The sequence below is a fragment of the Rhincodon typus genome, chromosome 1, assembly GCF_021869965.1.
Source record: "Rhincodon typus isolate 14 chromosome 1, sRhiTyp1.1, whole genome shotgun sequence".
Classification (NCBI taxonomy): Eukaryota; Metazoa; Chordata; class Chondrichthyes; order Orectolobiformes; family Rhincodontidae; genus Rhincodon; species Rhincodon typus.
Genome location: NC_063332.1, coordinates 176403916 through 176425194, shown reverse-complemented (window position 1 = coordinate 176425194; position 21279 = coordinate 176403916). Strand labels below are relative to the sequence as shown.

Below are 21279 nucleotides of genomic sequence, written 5' to 3'. Positions count from 1 at the left end.
GGGGGAGGCTTTGGTATGATCTCCATAGACTGAAGGAGAATCAGGCGAAGGACGTTTGAAGAAATACATTTGTGCATAGTGCAATGGCTGGCATGCCTTAGTCTTGTAACCTCTATCTTTGCTGTAATTTGCTTTTATTTCAGTCTGTGGCAGCCATTAAACATATTACTTCAAACATGATGTCAGATGAGTGAAGATGAGATTAAGTGAACTTTCTGAGCTGTAAGAGATGGGGAGATTTAAAACTGTGGTCTGCAATTTTGGTTACTGAGTCAGAATGGCTCTGAATTTTCCACTCCTTGTTTTAAAAACTAAAGGAGGCATGACAAAGACTTGGAATATATTCCAACGAGACTTTGCATTATGCTAAAAAGACATTCCAGGCCAAAATGTACAACATATCCGAGAAAAGGACGGAAATCTGCATAATAAAAGAAAGCATGTTCCTTTTTCTCATGGTCTTATGGTTTATGGTGTAGGGCACAAACACTTGCACAGACCAGTTGGGCTGAATGGATTGTTTCTGTGCTATGCACTGTGTGTACTATATGACAACGGTAGTTACACTCCAAATGGACGTTTAATATTTTGCTTTAGAAATGCAAGTTATTTCTCTTCCCAACAGATGATGCACCCTCCAAATCAGAATATATGGGAAGATGGAAAAGGTCAACAAGAGACTGGAAAGCACAGCCCCCTTGACAGGAGGGTTCACGCACATTGACAAAGAAGTCCTGCTGTACTTCCTTCAGTCATCAAGAAATCTTTCAATTATTTCTGGCAAGTTTATCTATTACCGTAAATGGGTATCAACACATGGATAAAAGGAATATCTACAGTTTGATGTCTTTGGGATTCTAGTGTGTGAAAGTTAATGGAATTGTCCTAATAGCCAAAAAGTTAGTCTAGTTAGCCATTCACAATAACGTGTGATGTCCATACACCAAAGGGGAAGCCATCTGAGTGCCGCATTAATTTCATGATTAATTTAAAATAAAATTTCACTCCTGGCCAATATTGAAAGCTGTAGTCAACAAAATATATTCATGTATATATCAGTGTTATGGATAATTTTCTATTTGAGATTGTACTGTTGCAGAATCTCCTTCCTCCAATCTCTAAGATGATCAAGTAGAATATAAAAATGCTATGATTGGATTTAAGATGAAATGATTCAATTTGCCTAACATAATATTGAATTTCATGTTTATAAAGATATTGAAGGGATGATTTTCACTTGCAGCAGTGGTAGAGATTTCATGGAGCGAACCTGCTGAATTTTCCTGCCAATATTTTCTACTTTCTCCTAGTTTTTGTTTTCCTTTCTTATTAGCTTTCAAAGAAAATCAAGAAAGTGAAGTGAATTCTGATGAAAAATCAGGTGGAATTTACTCTTTTAAAAAAACTTGCATTTTTTGAGACACCTTTTACTCATCCTTTAAATGTTTCAAGGTAGATTCATATCTATTTTAATTACTTCTCAAAGTCGTCATAAATATTATAATGCTCTGATGCGACATTAGCTAAAAGTTCCATCTGCTGCCTTCTCAGGTGGATATTAAAAGATTTTCTTGGTACAATTTCAAAGCATAGCAGGGGAGCTATGCCTTTCCTGAACAGTAACAGGTGTAGGCCATTCTGCCCTTTGAGCCTGTTCCAACATTCAATGAGATCATGGCTGATCTTTGGCCTTACTCCATATACCTGCCTTTGGCCCATATTCCTTAATACCTTTGCTAAACAAAAAATTACCTATTTCAGATTTAAAACTAATAATTAATCTAGTATCAACTGCTGTTGTGGAAGAGAATTACAAACATATATCTCCCTTTGTGTGTGGAAGACATTTACCACTCCTGCCTTTATTGCTCAGACCATTGAGTTTCAAGTTGGGATATCATGTTCAGGTTGTACAGGATGCTGGTGAGGCCACTTCCGGAGTACTGTGTGCAGCTCTGGTTGCCCTGCTATAGGAAGATTATTAAACTGGAGACGGTGCAGAAAAGATTTGCCAGGATGTTGCTGGGACTGGAGTGTTTGAATTATAGGGAGAGGCTGAATAGCCTGGGACCTTTTTCACTGGAGTGTAGGTGGTTGAAGGGTGGCCTTATTTTTGTAAAATCATGAGGGGCATAGATAAGGTGAATAGCAAAGGTATTTTCCCTAGGGTATGGGAGTTCACAACCAGGGGGTATATTTTTAAGGTGAGAGGAGAAAGATTTAAAGTGGACCCGAGGGGCAACTTTTTCACACAGAGAGAGTGGTCCATATGTGGAATGAACTGCCAGAAGAAGTGGTAGATGCAGGTACAGTTACAGTTAAAAACCATTTGGAAAGGTACATGAACAGGAAAGGTTCAGAGGGGTATGGGCCAAATGCAGGGAAGTGGGACTAATTTAATTTGGGAAACTTGGTCAGCATAGACGAGCGGACCGAAGGGTCTGTTTCTGTGCTGTATGACTCTATGACTTTAAGTGATTTCTAACATCTTTCCTGAATGGTCTGGCCCTAATTCTCAGACTATGCCCCTAGTTCTAGAATCTCTAACCAGTGGAAATAGTTTCTCTTTATCTACCCAGTGTTTTCCCATTAATATTTTGAAGAATTCGATCAGTTCACCTCTTAAGCTTCTAAATTCTGGAGAAAACAGGCCTAATTTGTATACTGTCTCCTCATAACGTAACCCTCGAAGTCCAGGTATCATTCTTGTAATCCTACATCGTACTCCCTCTAACACAAATATATCCTTACTAAGGTGTACTGCTTAGATCTCCTCACAGTACTCCAAATTGGATCTAACCAAGGTTTTGTATAACAGCAAAACGTCTATGCCCCTATATTCCAGTCTTCTGGATATTGTGTATATGTATATGCATATATATGTGGGTCTCCCAATGTCTTGAGGTCAATATTTCTCCCACAGTCAAAATCGTAGTCATAGAGCTGTACAGCATGGGAACAGACCCTTCAGTCCAACTCGTCCATGCCGACCAGAAAATTCCAAACAAATCTAGTCCCATTTGCCAGCATTTAGCCCAAATCCCTCTAAACCCTTCCTATTCATATTCCCATCCATATGCCTTTCAAATGTTGTAATTGTACTCCCGTTCACCACTTCCTCTGGCAGCTCATTCCATACACGCACCACCCTCTGCATGAAAAAGTTGCTCCTTCGATCCCTTTTAAATCTTTTCCCTATCACCATAAACCTATGCCCCTCTAGTTTTGGACTCCCCCGCCCTGGGGAAAAGACCTTGTCTATTTACCCTATCCATGCCCCTCATGATTTTATAAACTTCTATGAGGTTACCCCTCAGCCTCCCACGCTCCAGGGAAAACTGCTCCAGTCTATTCAGCCTCTCCCTGTAGCTCAAACCCTCCAACCCCAGCAACATCCTCGTAAATCTTTTCTGAACCCTTTCAAGTTTCAGAACATCCTTCCTATAACAGGGATGCCAGAATTGAAAGCAATATTCCAAAAGTAGAAAAAATTAATGTGTTAGGATTTCATTGCAGTTTTTGTGATTTCATTGCTGTTGTGTACATTACAATAGTGGCCACATTTTAAAGGTTTTTCACTGGATGGAAAGTACTTTGAGATCATGATAAGGAATTGAATAAATATTTGAAATGGAAAATTTTTATAAGGTTATTGTGTAAGGTGGAGTCGAACCAATAACTTCTTCAAAGAGCTGACACAGATACTAGAGGCCAAATGGCTCCTTCTGTGCTATACTGTCAAGGAGGAAAAGGACAGTATCTGTTTTGTGATAATCACAAATACGAACTTAGAATTAGCAGATGTGAATATGTTGTTATGTTGTGATTGAATAACAATCGTGTATACTATTTTGAATATGATTGGATAATATAGTCATGTGTTCTAACCTAGACTGTAGACTATGTGAACAAATATGGGTGAGTGAATGTGCAACCTTTTGATTAGAAACTTATCTGTAGAAATAGTATACGACCATAGTTTTTGTTGTAAAGTTTGATTTGTGCGCTATCCTGTACTTATGCATGAGTAAATGTTTGCACAAATAAATCAAGTCTTGGCTGGTCTGAAAGAGGGATAGAGGGATAAAATCACTCTTTCATATGCAATACTATGAATTCATATACAGTGGATCCATTTATCTATAAGCTTAATTTCTTGCTGTGGTAGACACAGGACATACTTGGCGCTCGATTCAAATCCACATTTTTGCTTAAATTATTAAACACAGTGGACATCAATATAAAACAGACTCATGTAATCAAACACAGAAAAAAATCCCTTCAACAGCATAGCTTTGTTTGGAAATGCACTGATGCTGCACCTTAACTAAGCTAGAGTGAGTGAGTCTACAATATAAAGTACCCAACAAAGAAACAATTGAATCAATTATTTGCAGTCTAGACATTCACCCTACATAGTTGTTCCATCACCACATATGCATATAGGTAATACCACATAAGCAGAATAACACCAGGAACAAAATGGTTCATTATTTATTTCTATACCACATTTAACTACATTTGTATAGACTTCCTTAAAAATTTACTTCCATATCAAATTATCTTTCAGTTATGGTACATTTTTGTGTTGAGTTTATGGAATTTACAATGCGGGGGGCCATTTTGCTTGTACTGAGATTTTACAAAAAAAAATTTCTGTAAACCTTTCATGACTTCACAACAACAAAAGTGTTTTACACTCAAGGTAATTTTTTGAAAAAAAAACAAAAAATGAGAAATACTTAGCAAGTCAGCAGCAACCACGGCAAGAAACAAAGTGAATGTTTCAGGTTGATGACCATACTGATGAAGGTGCTGATTTCATTCAAGATTGCCAGCATCTGTAGTATTTCGTTTTTCCGTGTTGAAGTATGTAAGTGAAGAGTGGTCAATTTGCACACAGCAAGCTCTCACTAATTGCAATGTGATAATGACCAGATAACATGTTTTTGCAGAGCGGATTGAGTGACAAATATTGGCCAGAACACCATGGCTAAATCCATGACTGTTCTTTAAAATAGTGTCATTGAATTTTTTATGTCTACCTCAGACAGCAGATGGGTTCATGGTTTATCATCTCATCCAAGTGACAGCACCTCAAACAGTGTTGCATTCCTTCAGTACAGACTTAAAGGGTGCCAGCTACCCACCAAGTTGCTCAAAACATAAGATCAATACAAACAGTTCCACTCCCTCTGCTCTTACTAATAGCCCTGCATTTCTTTGTCTTTTTAAAGTATTTATGCTGTTCTGCTTTTGGAGGTTATTATTGAATCCACTTCCTTTCAGGCAGCCCATTCTGGACCATAGCATCTCATTGCATAAAATACTGCTCTCTTCTTCCTATAATTTTGGTCAATTAACTTGAATTAGTGCTCTCCAGTTATCATGATTCTGCCAATGGAAACAGTTTCTCCTCACTTACTCAATCAAAACTCAAAGTTGAACACCTCAAGTAAAAACAGAAGTTGCTGGAAAAGGTCAGCAGGTCTGGCAGCATCTATGAAGGAAAAATCAGAGTCAACGTTCCAGTGACCCTTCCTCAGAACTGATGGTGGCTGGGGAAACATCAGTTTATATGCAGAAAATAGGGAAGGAGTGGGGTGGGGAGTAAATGATAGGATAGAGCCCAAAGAGAGAGAGACAGTTGGACAGATAAAAGGAGTTGATAACGATCAGGCTGGGAGGGTGAATAATTGTTAGTGGAGACTATTAGTGACTAACTTTGTTTTTGTTCCTGATTTACAGCATCCGCAGTTCTTTCAGTTTTTATCTCAAGTAAAAATGCTGCTTTGGTCACCTTCCCTTAGCTTAAGAGGGGCTACAACAACTGTTCACTAGATTGACAACTGGGATAAGAGGACTGTTCAATTCAGGGAGATTGAATGGAATGGATTTAGATTCTCTGGAGTTTGAAAGAATGAGATGCAATCTCAATGAAATATATAAAAGTTTCAGAGGGTTTGAGAGGGTTGACGCCGAGAGGGATTTCCCTTCTGGCTGGAGAATCAACAATCCTGGCCACAGTATCAACAGAATTGGTTATTTAGGGCTGACAGGAAGAGAAATTTCTTCATTCAGAAGGGAAGAAAGTAATGAAGTTTTGGAATTCTCTAATCTAAATAGCTGCGGATGCTAATATTTTTGAAATTATTTAGTCTGAGACTGTTAGAAATTTGGACTCTAAGTGATTCAAGGGACATGGAGATCAGGCAGGGAATGTAAAATATTAGCCATGATCATATTGAATGATGGAGCAGGCTCGAGACTCCTGTTCCTATTCTTAGAACTCCTTACTGAACTTTCTCTAAGGAGAGCAATCCTAGCTTCCGCAGTCTCACTATGTAAATGAAGTTCCTTATCCAAGGTACCGTTTTAGCAAATTTTCTCCGCACATCCTCCGGGGATTTGAAATGTGGTGTCTTGTTGGAAATTTAATTTCTTTATACTTGTGCTTCTAATAGTGAAAGTTCTTTTGCTATATTGATCCAATTTTGGTTAGACCACATGTAGAGTATTCTGTATGATATTGGTTTCTTTATTTATCAAAGGATGAAAATGCATTGGAAGCAGTTCAGGGAATATTTATTAGACTAATAGCTGGACTAGATGCATAGTCAAATAAAGAAAGGTTGAACAGGTTGGGCTTGTATACAATGGAGTTTGGAAGACTAATAGGCAACTTGATTGAAATATGTAGGATCTTGGATGTGGAAAGGTGGAATCATAGAAGATTCTAGAACTAGAAGTCACTGTTTAAAATGAGTGGCCAAGTTAAGACAGTGGTGTGGAGAATTTTTTCCTCAGATGGTTGAAAGTCTTTGGAACACTGTTCCTCATATGACAGTGGAAGCAGAGTCCTTGATATTTTAAGGCAGAGGTAGATATATTCTTCATAAGAAGGGGGCTGAAAAGTTACTGAGGGTCCGTGGGAATGGGAGTAATCAGATGGAACAGCCACAATCGGATTCAATAGCAAAGCCGGATTGAGGGACCGAGTGGCCTATTGTCACTCTTAATTCGTATGTTCTTAACTTGCCCAGTCTGAGTAAAATGTTCCATTTTTTCTTTTGGAGCATCTCTTGATCAGGAGTATTTTTCATACCTGACAGATGAATTCTATTGGATCAGCTGTTCTTATTAGCAATCGCTCAATTTCTTCCATTGGAGTGTAGTACAAAACTTCAGCCTGGGCTATTCGCACTCCTCCACAATAAAGGCTCATTGTCACTGGGCCAGCAGGCAGATCTGTAAAACAGGAACTGCTGTAAACAGAGAGAACTGAATTTCTAAAGCACTTTCCACTGCTACAGGACATCCCAAAATGCTTTCAGCCAATGAAGTACTTCCTAAGTGTTAACACCACTGTTAAGAAATATGGCAGCCAATCTGCACACAGCAAGCTCCCATAAACAGCAATTGGTATTGATTAGACCATCTATCAGATAATGCCTTACAATTTATGATATTTTAGCTGCACCTGACAGGGCAGAAGGGACACCATATCAATACCTAATTTGAAATACAGCACCTCCAACAGTGTTTCTCCAAGATGTTGACTTTCTTCCTAAAGTGGTGTGCCCAGAAATGAACACAATATTCCAGTGTTGACCCTAACCAGTCTACAACTAGAAACACCAAAAAAATATTTTTACATGTACGATTTATTTTCTTTAAAGGGCTAACCTTTAAACAGTGGCAACCATGGCTCTTTGGATAACCCTGTAACTCAGAAGTGTCTGGGTTCAAGTTCCAGCACATAATCCAGATTGACACTCCAGTGCAGGACTGAAGGAATGCTGCACTGTCAGAAGTACTATATTTTTGACGGAAGGTCCTGTTTGCTCTCTAGGATAGGTATGAAAGATCCAATGATATTATTTCAAAGAGGAGAGAGAGATTTCTGTAAGGTATCCTGCTCAATCCTTATTGCTCAATCAAAATCACTAAAAACAGGTGATCTGATCTTGTCACATTGCTGTTTGTGGGACCTTACTCAATGTAAGTTTGCAGCAGTTTCCCACATTACAACAGTGAACAAACTTCAAAAAGTATGTCATCAGTTATGGCTGATGGCCATGGAAGCAAGTTTTTACTAATTTTTAATTCGAGACAGAGATAATCTGTTCTAGGGTGATATCATGAAACAAAACATCATTAAAAAGGGAATGAAAATCTAGAACTCTCTCCTCCAAAAATGCTGAGGTTGGGGCAGTCAACTGAAAATTTGAAATCTGAAATTGATAGGTCATTAAATAAAAAAAAAAGAACTGTGGATGCTGTAAATCAGGAAACAAAACTGAAATTGCTGGAAAAGCTCAGCAGGTCTGGCAGCATCTGAGAAGTAAAAAACAGAGTTCACGTTTCGGGTCCGGTGAGGAAGGGTCCTTCACAGATGCTGCCAGACCTGTCAATAGGTCATTGTTGGACAAGCATCTTTTGGAACAAAGGTGAATGAGTGGAGTTAAGATGCTGGTCATGCATGATCTAATTAAATAACAGAACATGCTTGATGGGCTGAATAGCATCATTCTATTTCTATCTTCCTTTGATTACTTAGCTGACCTATCCAGGTATTTGTCTCCAACACTGTGGAAAGGGATGCAGGCTGTGGAGTTTCATTAGTTAACACGGATGGGGCTCAGACGTAAAACTGTTTAGGGTTTTCATAAGGAGTGACACATTGCAAACTCCTGCAGCTCTGAACTATATTTTCCCACAAATCACTCACTCTGGTAATGGAGTCTTTGCATTTCATCAATTACAATCCAAGTTTCCATTACTGAACTCATCACAAGCTGGTGAAACAACTTTGGCACTTTAGAATGGAAAGTTAGAGTCAGAGATTTACAATGGGTATACAACATCTCAGAAACAACACTCTGAAAATTACAGTTTTCCAAAGGACATTTCTGAAATGCCCAGGAAAGCTGTAATGAAGTGTTTGGAAAATAGGTAGTCCATTTTACAGAAAAGGCCCAAGTGAGCAGCTACTTTGCAAATGAACCAAGCAATGAACATTATGGTTTAAAATGAATCAACACGTTACAATGCTCAATGTGAGAATTACTTTTCATGATCAAGGAATGAATGAACTTTTGTGGATTATTTTTGAAGCATTTATCTTTCCTTAATAGCTCCATTTGCAAGTACATCAGCAAGTTAAACTGCTGCTTTCCCCTTTATATAAGTGGTCTGTAAAAAACAAGGCAAATCCAGACCAGCCAATTACTATCCCATCAGTCTACTCTAAATCATCAGCAAAGTGATGGAAGGCATAACTGACAGAGCCATCAAGCAAAACTTGCAATAGCCTGATCAATAATGCTAAATACGATTTCCTCTAGGGTCACCCAGCTCCAGACGTCATTACAGCCTTGGTCCAAACATGGACAAATGAGCTGAATTCCAGAGGGGAGGTAAATGTGATGGCCCTTGGCATCAAGGCTGCATTTGATAGAATGTGGCCTCAAGAAACACGACCAAAACTGGAGTCAATGGGAATTGGGGAAAATTCTTCAGTGGTTGGAGTCACACCTGGCACAAATGAATACGACTATGGTTTTTGGGGGTCAATAATCTCAGCTCCAGGATGTAACTGCAGAAGTTCTTCAGGGTAGTATATCAGCCCCAATTATTTTTCACTGCTTTATCAATAACCTTCCCTCCATAACAGTGTTGCAGGTTGGATGATTTCCCTGGTTGTGGAGTCTAGATCCAAGGGATACAGACACAAACAGGAGTATGATGATGACCAGTTAATATGTTTAAATGATTTTGGTGGAGAATTAATACTGGCCAGAACACAGCACAGACTTCTCTGCCAGGAAAACAAAAAACTGCAAATACGGAAATAAAAACAGAAATTACTGGAGAAACTCAGCAGGTCTAGCAGGAAACTTGGATTGTAATTGATGAAATGCAAAGACTCCATTACCAGAGTGAGTGATTTGTGGGAAAATATAGTTCAGAGCTGCAGGAGTTTGCAATGTGTCACTCCTTATGTAAACCCTAAACAGTTTTACGTCTGAGCCCCATCCGTGTTAACTAATGAAACTCCACAGCCTGCATCCCTTCCCACAGTGAGACAAATACCTGGATACGTCAGCTAAGTAATCAAATGAGAGTAAATGTTTTGGCCAGTGGACTCAAAACATGAACTCGGCTTTTTCTTTGCAGATGCTTCCAGACCTGCCGAGTTTCTTCAGCAATTCTGATTTTGTTAATGAACTCCTCTGCTTGTCTTCAATATAGCTATGGATTATTTTATATCAACCTGCAAGGATTGAAGGTTCTCACACTGAAAAGGCAGCATCTTGATTACTACAGAACATCTTCAGGACTGAATCTTTGACAGTGCAGTGTTCCCTTAGCACTAACTATCCAACAGGTCAGCGCTCCCTCACTACTAACCCACCAATGGTGCAGTACTACGTCCACACTGACACTCCAACATTACTGCAGTCCCTCAGTAACGACCCATCTACAGTGCCATAATCCCCCAGTACTGACCCTTTGACGGTGCCATAATCCCCTAGTACTGACCCTCCAACAGCGCCATAATCCCCCAGTACTGACCCTCCAACAGTGCCATAATCCCCTAGTACTGACCCTCCAACAGCGCCATAATCCCCCAGTACTGACCCTCCAACAGCGCCATAATCCCCCAGTACTGACCTCTGACAAAATCTGAAGGAATGAGGTTCCATAGTTGTAATTGTCATTTTTTTTTCTGCTGCATAAATGTAAGGTTTTGTTGTGCCAGAAAGGCAAACTGGAAACAGTTGGAAATAGTTCCAACTGGAAGGACACGTTGATGCAACAGTCAAGAAAGCACAACAACGCCTCTCCTTCCTCAGGAGCCTAAGAAAATTTGGCATGTCGGTAAAGACTCTGACCAATTTTTGTAGATGCACCACAGAAAGCATTCTAACTGGATGCATCACAGTTTGGCATGGCAACTGCTCTGCCCAGGATTGAAAGAAACCACAGAAAGTTGTGAACACAGCCCAGAACATCTTGCAAACCAACCTTCCATCCACTGACTCCATCTACACTTATCGCTGCCTTGGGAGAGCAGCCAAAATCAAAGACCCCTCCCACCCTGGTTATAATCTCTTCCAACCTCTTCCGTTGGGCAGCAGATACAAAAGCTTAAACACATGTACCAACAGATTCAAGAACAGTTTCTTCCTCACTGTTATTAGACTTCTGAATGGACCTCTCAAATTTCTCATTTAATGTTGATCTTGCTCTTTGTGCACCTTCTCTGAAGCTGTGGTATTGTATTCTTCATTCTGCTCTATTACCCTTGTGCATTTTGTATGGAATAATCTGCTTCTATTGCACACAAAAAAACTTCTCACTGTACCTAGGTACATGTGACAACAATAAATCAAATCAAAAATAAGCAACACCAATCACATCATTAACAAGGCATTTCAACTGATTTGTAGAATTAATTTTCTCTATTGAGTTTAGTTCACTTCTACACCATAAGTACAGCAACGTTACATCATTCAACATCTTTCAAAGGTGAACCAAACAGTGAGATTGTGTTTTCACAAAGCTACGGGCAGACTTAGGCAAATTAGACAGCAATGTTTGGATTTCCGTATTTGATTATATGCCTCTTCAGGGTAGGTGCCCATAGGCGCTGTTTGGCATTTGTGCATAAACGATAGCAAGCTCTGTGAGTTTAACTATCATTTTGACAGAAAAGTCGAGCACATACTTCATATCTTAACATCTCAGAAACTAGTTTTTTTGCATCAGCTTAGAGCAACTAGTGACATTATGATTTAGAAGGTGGTGTTTATAGGCTAGTTTGGGTTGACACTCTATTGTAATGTTGAGGAAATGTCACTTTGTAATGCTTAGATAAACAATTGTCTGTTAGAGATCCAATGGCATTTTCCAATTGAAAGCATAAACCTCTTCCAAAGTCCCAGCTGGCAATACCCTCTCAACAAACAATTATGTCAAAGCTAAGCCCACTGCTCATACATTGGATCCAAGATGGAAGAGGGGGAAAAGAATTTGTGTCTGTAAGAGCTGCTCTTTTTTTCCTTGAATTTGAGGAGCCATAAATACTGTTTTATAAACTGTTGCATTGTTTTGGAACTTTAGGGGAATAAAAATCAAACCAACGGCACTTTGGAAAGGAGGAAGGGAGACAAAGGTAGTGACCACATGGGAAGAGATTCAAAAGGAGAAAGAAACCTACACTGCTGTCTGACCCAGCAGTAACCTGCACAGCTACTGCCTTTGCTGTTTGGCTTCAAGTGTCTCTGGACATAGGAGTTCCTCTAAGAAAAGTAAACAAACAGCAAAATTCACAGCTGACCTTGGAGAAACCTATGTGGTGGAGCTCACAGCAGGGGAGCAGCTAAGTGGCTAGTTTTAAATTGTAACCTTATTGTTTCTTTTCTTTATTGTAAATCTACAATAGTGAGTAGGACGGGTACTTTTTTTGTTTATATGTTTTGTTGAGATCTGTCTCTTGATTAAACTTTAAAAATATAAAAAGTACAGGTACTAAGCAACCCTGGAGCAGTGTTTTTAGAGCAGTAAGACTGCGCTATTTTCTGGGTCTGTAGATTGTTAAGATGCTAACATGGCCTTCAGTAGAGTGATGTGCTCTTCCTGTTGGACGTGGGAGATTAGGGAGAGTTTCCATTTTGCTGATGATTTTTTTAATGTCTGCAGGACGTGTATTTGGTTGCAAATCCTATCGGATCACATGGATCGCTTGGAGAGGCAGTTAGAGGCAATGAGGAATTTACAGGAGCTAGGGGGTGTGCTGGATGGTCATTGCAGGCAGGGAGATAAACTGAAGATACACTCAGGTAGATGAGTGACCTCCGGGAAATATAGGAGAGGGAGGCAGATGCTGCCAGACCTGCTGAACGTTTCTAGCATTTTCTTTTTATTCCTGATTCTCAGTATTCATTTTGCTTTCATTAGAGGAATCTAGGGATTTTTCCTACATTCAGTCCACTGATAAAGTACATTTAATTGTGTTCCAGGTGTTCAAGTGAATTCAACCCAGATTTGCCAAGTAAAATCAAAATACAGCACAGAGGAGGCTACTCGATCCATCATGTTTTTACTGGCTCTTTGAAAAACATATCAAATTATTCACACTCTCTTTACACTTTTCCCACAATCCTGTAAACCTCTCCCCTTCAGACAGTGATTAAGTTATTTTGGCTTTTGCATTAAAGATCATAACAATGCGCTGATTAAAATAAAATAAACCTTCCTTCTCTCTCCACTGGTATTTTCATCAATGATTTTCAATCAATATCACTGGTTACCAAACCTTCTGCTTGTAGAACAGTTTCTGCCTCTCAAAACAAACCATTCCCCCTCTGAACACCTCTCCTCTAAACCTCTATGCTTGAAGGAGAACAATTCCAGATTATTCAGTCTCTCCATTTAAGCGAAGTTCCTCACCACTGGCACCCTCTCACTAAATCCCCTCTACACCCTCTCCAAAACCTTGGCAACATTCCTAAAATGTGGTACTCAGAGTTTGTGGTAATTAACCTTGAAACCAAAACTGTCTCAGAGTGATTGAGACTTGCACATTTCAACTTCGAGTCACAGAACGAAACTGTTACAATTCAATAAAATCTAACAAAGTGTTGCAGAATGGCGGGTGAAGTTGGTGACGCAGGTTTAGGGAGCAGTGGGGCCAAGTAAGTGATAAAGGAGAAGGTGTCTGGTGGCAATGGCAGCAACACCAGGACGAGGCAGACGTGGATCCACCCCAGCCCGACGGCTCCTGGCGAGCGAGGAGCAGGTCACAGGCTTAATCCCCTGGTCCAGACTCGTAGGCTGAGCCGAGATTCCAAGTCTGCAGCTAGGCCTGGGTGCCTGACGGCGGAGGTGGTGATGACTTTGGTCCCAGTGCAGGACCCTGTGGTACTGGTGATGGTTGCATCAGCGATGTTAGCCCTGAGCGAACTCATGGCGGCGGTAGCGTTGGTGGAGGGGAGATGGGGTCAGAGAGTGATGACACTTTGTTCCAGTTTTGGCCACGTGGTAAAGTGTCGCAGCAGTATCATTGCTTTAGCAGCAGGGACTCGAGGCAACAGGCTGGACGAGCCTGGATCCAGGCCCATGGCTGAGCTAGAAACAGGAGCTGTTCGAAAGACCACCTAACTTTATTGAGATGAGACTATAAGATGAACTTTATTGTTTTATTTTTCTGGCTGTATGTTTTAAGTTTTGGTTTATTTTCTGTGTTTTAAGATAGTGCAGGAGAGTGGCATCACTAAACATCACTTTTCTGTGTATTTATTATAAATACACAAGACAATAAATCAAATCAAAATTCTACTTCAGCATTGACCATATCCTCAGGGTGTCTCTTCCCAGTCAATCAATAACTACTGCGGGAGTGAGATGTGTTTCTTACCGAGAGCTCTTACGCAAAGTGTTTGACTGTTCCAAATAGTTGGTCGAACCTTCACTTTCTCAGTCCTTGACAGAAATTCAATCTCTGGGTTTTCACCGAGTGACACACTATTTTTCAGCAGCATGTATATCTCACTTGGGCTCTGTGTTAAAAGGAAGGTGAACAGGTTATATGTCACAGGCAAAATTTAAAAGATACTAACATTAATTCTGATATTATGAATTGTTTGAAATAACCAGAACAAACAAAGGAGATATTGGCTATTTGGCAATGGGATCATATTTTAGATTTTCTGTGAAAGCAGAGCTTTCTTTTACCTTTGGGAATCTGTGAACAGGAGAAGGTCTTTCAGCCCCTCAGGTCTATCCCACCATTCAATTAGAAAATGGCTGATCAGGATCTTTACTCCATCGACCTTCCTTTGTCCTGCAACTCTTACTACAGCTACCAATCCAAAAGGACAGTTATGACCTCTTTTCTGAACAATGCTGTTTGGAATTCAACAAAGTACACCACATGGTGTTGAACCAAAGATTTACAAATAAATAAAACTCTAAATGAGTAAAAATGAAAATTTGGATGGAAAATTTGCCGCTACCTTTAATATTCTATGTTTATACTAACTTTTCCAAAATTTATTGCGCTAATACATCACCTCTAGCATTGCAAAACATCATAACGTGCCTCACAGGAGCATAAACAAAAACATGTGGCTTTGGACCCCAGAAAGACAGGTCAGTTTTAGCAACTTCTTAAAGAAGCAAAAAGAAAGGGGGAGAGGTTTAGGAGAGGAATTCCAGAGCTTAGGGCATGATCAACAAGGTGAAGTGATTAGAATCAGGAATAAAACATATTTGAGAAAAGTACGTACTTTGCACTGTATCCGATTTGGTATCACCAACACAGGCACAGTGACGGCATTAAAGGAACCAGGCCCTCCAAGTGGATCTTCTCTTGGACCCATGCACTGCTGCCAATCATTGACACCAGATTCTATAAATGAATCTAAATGTAAACAAGTGTAGAGTACTGTCAGTACAGATTTGTAGACTTGAGGCTAACTTAACCAAGGTTCTACTGCTGGTGTGAAGTCTCAACTGAAAGGAAGTGTGACTCTAATGTGGAGAATGGAACACTCATGTGAATCATTTGGGAACACCAAGAATTAGACTCTGACTTCCAGTTACAGCTTTCCTGCTAATGCTCCTGTCAGCTAAGACTGGAGTAAGTCACTGGGGTAAGTCATGCTAAATGTATGCACTAGACAAAATCGTTTCAATTATTTACAAACTAATAACATTTTCTTATTTTCTGAGCAATATTCCACTCCCTGCTCTGATAATGTACAAGGAAGTTTGACGCATTCTTCACCTATCACTTCGTCCTGAGGTTAAGACTGTTCAAATCAATTTCTACATCAGCCACAGGCCAAAACGAGCTCAGGAGCTGCTGTTACAACAGTGTGGAGCTGGAGGATCACAGCAGGCCAGGCAGCATCAGAGAAACAGGAAAGTTGACATTTTGGATCGGGGCCCTTCTTCAGAAATGGGGAGGGGGAAGGGACCCCCGAAATAAATAGAGAGAGAAGGGGTGGGGCTGGGGAAGATAGGTGTGATGGTGACAGGTGAGTGCAGGTGGGGATTGGTCAGTGGGATGGGTGGGGCGAATAGGTGGGAGAGAAGATGGACAGGTTGTGTCAGGTCAGGGAGGTAATGATGAGAGGGAGAGTTGGACATGGGGTGAGGCCGGGGGGTGGGGAGAGTTTAAAACTGGTGAATTCCATGTTTAGGGCATTGGGTTGTAGGCTCCCGAGGCAGAATAGGAGGTGCTGCTCCTCCAGTTTGCGGGTGGTGTCATTGTGACACTGGAGGAGGCCCAGGATGGACATGTCACCCAGGGAGTGGGAGGGGGAGTTGAAGTGGTTCGCGACTGGAAGGTGTTGTTGATTATAGCGTACGAAGCTCTATGAAAAACACAGTCTCCAAGTCTACGCTTGGTCTCACCGATGTAGCGGAGGCCACATTAGGAGCAACAGATATAGTAGACCAGGTAGTTGGATGTGTAGGTGAACATCTGTCTGCTATTGAAAGGTTTGCTTTGGGCCTTGAATGGAGGTGAGGGGGGGGTGTGAGGTGTAGGGGCAGGTGTAGCACTTCCTGTAGTTGCAGGGAAAGGTGCTGGTGGGGAGTGTGGAGCAGATGGCAGAGTTGTGGAGCGAGCAGTCCCTATGAAAGGCTGATAGGGGTGGGGAGGGAAATATATCTTTGGTTGTGGGGTCGGATTGTAAGTGACGGAAGTGGCAGAGAATGATACATTGGATATGGAGGCTGGTGGGGTGAAATGTGAGGACAAGGGGGATTCTGTGTTTTTGGGGGGAGGAAGTTTGAGGGCAGAAGTGCGGAAAATGCAAGAGATGCAGTTTAGGCATTTTCGATCACCAAAGCAGGGAGGTTGCAGTCTTTGAAATAGGAGGACATCTGGGATGTGCAGGAGTGGAATGCTCCATCGTGGGAGCAGATGCAGCAGAGGTGGAGGAATTGGGGATCGCATTCTTGCAGGAAGGTGAGTGACAGGAGGTGTAGTCAAGGTAGCTGCAGGAGTCGGTGGACTTGAAATAGATGTCAGTTTCGAGGCAGTCCCATGCGGGTACCCACAGCCACCCCCTTAGTCTAGAGGAAGTGGGAGGAGTTAAAGGAGAAGTTGTTAAGGGTAAGGATGAGTTCAGTTAAGTGGATGAGGGTGTCGGTGGAGGGCACCCAAATGGGCCCAAGCTATGCCTGCCTCTTCACAGAATACGTGGTACAGTCCCTTTTCTGCTGTTACACTGGCATTATCCCTCACCTCTACCTCCGGTACATTAACGACCGTATCGGCACTGCCTCATGCTCCCAAAATCCTAATGGTTACAAAAGCAATCAATTTAGTTCTCGACACAATGCATCAGGTTTTGTGATTGGCAATGAGTGAAAAGCACCAACTATTCACAACACCTCCCCATGTACTTTCAAAGAGTTTCTGCACCAGAACTTGCTGATTTCTAAAACAAAGAAAGTGGATGGCTGGAGATCTGAAATAAACAAAAACAGAAACTACTGGATGAATTCAACATCTGTGAAGAGAACAGGGCTTGAAACATGGACTCTGCTTTCTCTCCACAGATGTGGCCAGAGTTGCCAAGTTTCTCCAGCAATTTCTGTTTTTGTTTGTTGCTGTTTTCTAATCTTTCTAAGTGGCACAGTGTCCCATGGTGAAAATCTGAGAGCAGTGTGAATAAGGCAAGAAAAGATGCATCCCTGAAATATATCAGATTGATGAATGCACTGGAGAGTCAAGATTGCTTGGCAATGATAAAGACTCTTCATGTTGTTTAAACTGGAATGGTCAAACCCTGACAACAAGGTGCAGGACTGGATGAACACAGCAGGCCAAGCAGCATCATAGGAGCAGAGAGGCTGACGTTTCGGGCCTAGACCCTTCATCAGAAAAGGGAGAGGGGAAGGGGGTTCTGAAATAAATAGGGAGAGAGTGGGAGGCGGATAGAAGAGGGATAGAGGAGAGGATAGGTGGAGAGGAAACAAACAGGTCGAAGAGGCGGGGATGGAGCCAGTAAAGGTGAGTGTAGGTGGGGAGTTAGGAAGGGGATAGGTCAGTCCAGGGAGGACGGACAGGTCAAGGGGGCGGGATGAGGTTGGTCGGTAGGAGATGGAGGTGCGGCTTGAGGTGGGAGGAGGGGATAGGTGGGAGGAAGAACAGGTTAGGGAGGCAGGGACGAGCTGGACTGGTTTTGGGATGCGGTAGGGAGATTTTGAAACTTGTGAAATCCACATTGATACCATTGGGCTGCAGGGTTCCCAAGCGGAATATGAGTTGCTGTTCCTGCAACCTTCGGGTGGCATCGTTGTGGCACTGCAGGAGGCCCAGGATGGACATGTCGTCTGAGGAATGGGAGGGGGAGTTGAAATGGTTCGCGACTGGGAGGTGCAGTTGTTTATTGCGAACCGAGCGTAGGTGCTCTGCAAAGCGGTCAAACCCTGAGCTCTTCTGGCAAATTTAGTGGAGATCTATGGAGTAGGTACTACAATCTCAAACTCTATATTTCAATGACAAATCCATCAACAAAGTAAGTGTAGAGAAGCAAAGGGCATGTCAGCTAGCAACTGTCTCATTTGTAGACCTGCCAGAGCTTGCTGTCTGATTTAATCTTCAGAAGCAGTCGGGACTTCAAAACACCACTGTGTTCCCACGGCAACATTTCTGTCGCAAGCCTGCTGAAAAGTTCCAGCAAGCTTCAGCACAAGCTCAAAGAACAACATCTCATTTTCCACTTGGGGGCCCTGCAGCCCCTGGGACGCCACATTGAGTGCTATAACTTTAGACCCTGATTTTGTTTCTCTGACGAAGGGTCCCAACCCAAAACGTCAACTTTCCTGCTCCTCTGATGCTGCCTGGCCTGCTGTGTTCCTCCAACTCCATACTGTGTTGTCTGACTCCACCATCCGCAGTTCTTGCTATCTCTTATGACATGAGTTGCTTTTAGCACAGTCATCCTTTTTCATCTACTCTTAGGCCTATCATTATATTATATGTGCTGCTTTCAGTACAGCTCACCATTTGCTCCGACTCTTACATCTTATTGTTCATTATTCAGCTTTGCTTCTGTGCTGCCCTGCTATCCATAATCTCCTTATTTACCTGCCACCTTCATATCAATCTCTGTCTGGGCACCATCTCCACGTATCTGCTCACCTCTCCCCCTTCCACTACCCCAACTCCCCAGTGTTGTCTTCAGCATAAATACCACTCTTTCCCAGCTGCTAACAGATCTGATGAAGAGTCACCGGATTCCAAACTTTAACTCTGCTTTCTTCCTACAAATGCTGCCAGTGCTGATGAGTTTTTGTTTCAGATCCCCAACATCTGCATCTCCAGAGTTTAAAAACCAGGCGGAAAAACACACCGATGCTTCATCGGAGGCTGCACTAATGATGTTACCCAGCGGGGTAACGAATCTGTTTTCAAAGACAAAAGTTGCTGTATAAGCTCAGCAGGTCTGGCAGCATCTGTGAAGAGAAATCAGAGTTAACGTTTCAGGTCCAGTGACCCTTCCTCAGAACCCTCCAGTTCTGAAGAATGGTCAGCGGATCCGAAACGTTAACTGATTTCTCTTCACAGATGCTGCCAGACCTGCTGAGCTTATACAGCAACTTCAGTTTTTGTTTCTCATTTACAGCATCCACAGTTCTTTCGGTTTTTAAAATCAGTTTTCATCTGGGCCAGATGGCTATTATGTCAGAGAATCCTTTTCCTGGCCACAGTGTAAGCCCTCAGAGACATAGACATGATGACGGATGTTGCACTCCACATCTAAATATCTCCATCAACATTGGCTCTGGAGCTAGGAAGATTCAGTTGGATTAATTCCCCATTTTGCCTTCCATGACTGTTTTAACCTCCTACACTCCATCTGTAACATTACCCAAAAAATTCTGTCTTTCAATTAACTGTTTTTCCAGTTTGGCAAAGCCTATGGATTGTTATTGATCCAGGTATTCTGTGAGCAAAAAAAAAAAGGCAGGTTAGAATTGGCATTAACATTTGCTCGGATGCAGTTCCTTGCTTTCTGATTTCACCACAAATACTAGACAAAGATCATAGGCACATGACAAGGGCAGGTATACATGATCTGTACAAAGTTTCGACCCAGTCAACAATCTAAGGGATAATGATCAGTGAAGAATGAAAGAAAGAGAGAGAGAATAAAAGAAAGTAAGGAAAGACACAGATTTGCACTTACATAGTGCCTTTCACAATATTTCAAAGTTAACAATTGGAAACCAGTAACTTTTTACAAGTCCATCTATAATCCCATCATTTAAGGGATCCAGTCAACAGATCCTCCTTGTAATACAAGGATTAAATCTTTAACTCCAAACCTGAAGCTCATGCTTTCTTGTGAACAGCATCTGTAGGAATCAATAATTCTCACATGCCCACTGGCCCCACTTTGACCTGTCACAGTCAGATATCAGTTTGTCAATTCCATGTTCAAGCTCCTGGCTCAATAGGAAATCATTAGCTAGAAGTGAGGAACCAATCAGAATCAGGTAACGTACACAGCACTCACAGAAAACACAGGCCCTTTTTGCAAAGTTAATTAAAGACACAGTCTTAAATCATGATCCCACTTAACTCATACTTTCCGCTACATCAATTAGTCCAAAATGTTGGGCTTATGTCATCCTCCAGTTTTGTACACCCCCAGATATTCAATAGATTACAAGTTAGTTATTGAATGATGTACATTAGAAAGGAATGATAAAAATATATAAAACTACAAAGTTGGGGTGTGAAAGGAAGTGGAATTACAGTGTTATGATTCAGGTGAGTTGTATGAAGACAAGAACACTGGAACAGGGGAGGCAATTCAGATGCTTGAGCCTCTTCTGTCATTCATTTAGATCATAGCTGATCTGCTTTCTATCTCCTTATTTACACAACCCATTCGTAAAAGTCTAGCATCTCAGATTTTAAACTGATATTCCATCATCTACTACTTTTTGTTGGATTAACTTTACGACTCTTACTGCCCTCTGTGTGAAGAAGTCTTTCCCAACTTCTATCCTGAATGACCTGGCTCTGGTTTTAATCTGATGTCCCTTTGAGTGAGACCACCATGCCAGCACATGGAAAAGCTTTCAATCTACCCTCCTTTTACCTCCTTTTAAAATTATCAAGATAGTCTTCTGTAATTCCATGGAAGTAAAATTCAGATGTTATGACGGTGTCTGTTGGAAGGAAAACCAGCAAGGTTATTAAATACGAGACAACAAGGTGCAGGGCTGGATGAACACAGC

At 41.4% G+C, this 21279-nt stretch overlaps 1 protein-coding gene across 1 annotated transcript in view; it reads right to left on the bottom strand.

Moving 5' to 3' along the window:
- Positions 1 to 21279, bottom strand: part of LOC109920099 (B-cell scaffold protein with ankyrin repeats-like) — a 183075-nt gene that overhangs the window by 122999 nt on the left and 38797 nt on the right. Inside the window, exons 3-5 of the mRNA XM_048613278.1 lie at positions 15297 to 15430; positions 14426 to 14567; positions 7106 to 7248 (exon numbers count right to left, since the gene is read on the bottom strand). Of these exons, the coding sequence (XP_048469235.1) occupies positions 7106 to 7248; positions 14426 to 14567; positions 15297 to 15430 (419 nt within the window). The remainder of the gene's footprint in view (positions 1 to 7105; positions 7249 to 14425; positions 14568 to 15296; positions 15431 to 21279) is intronic.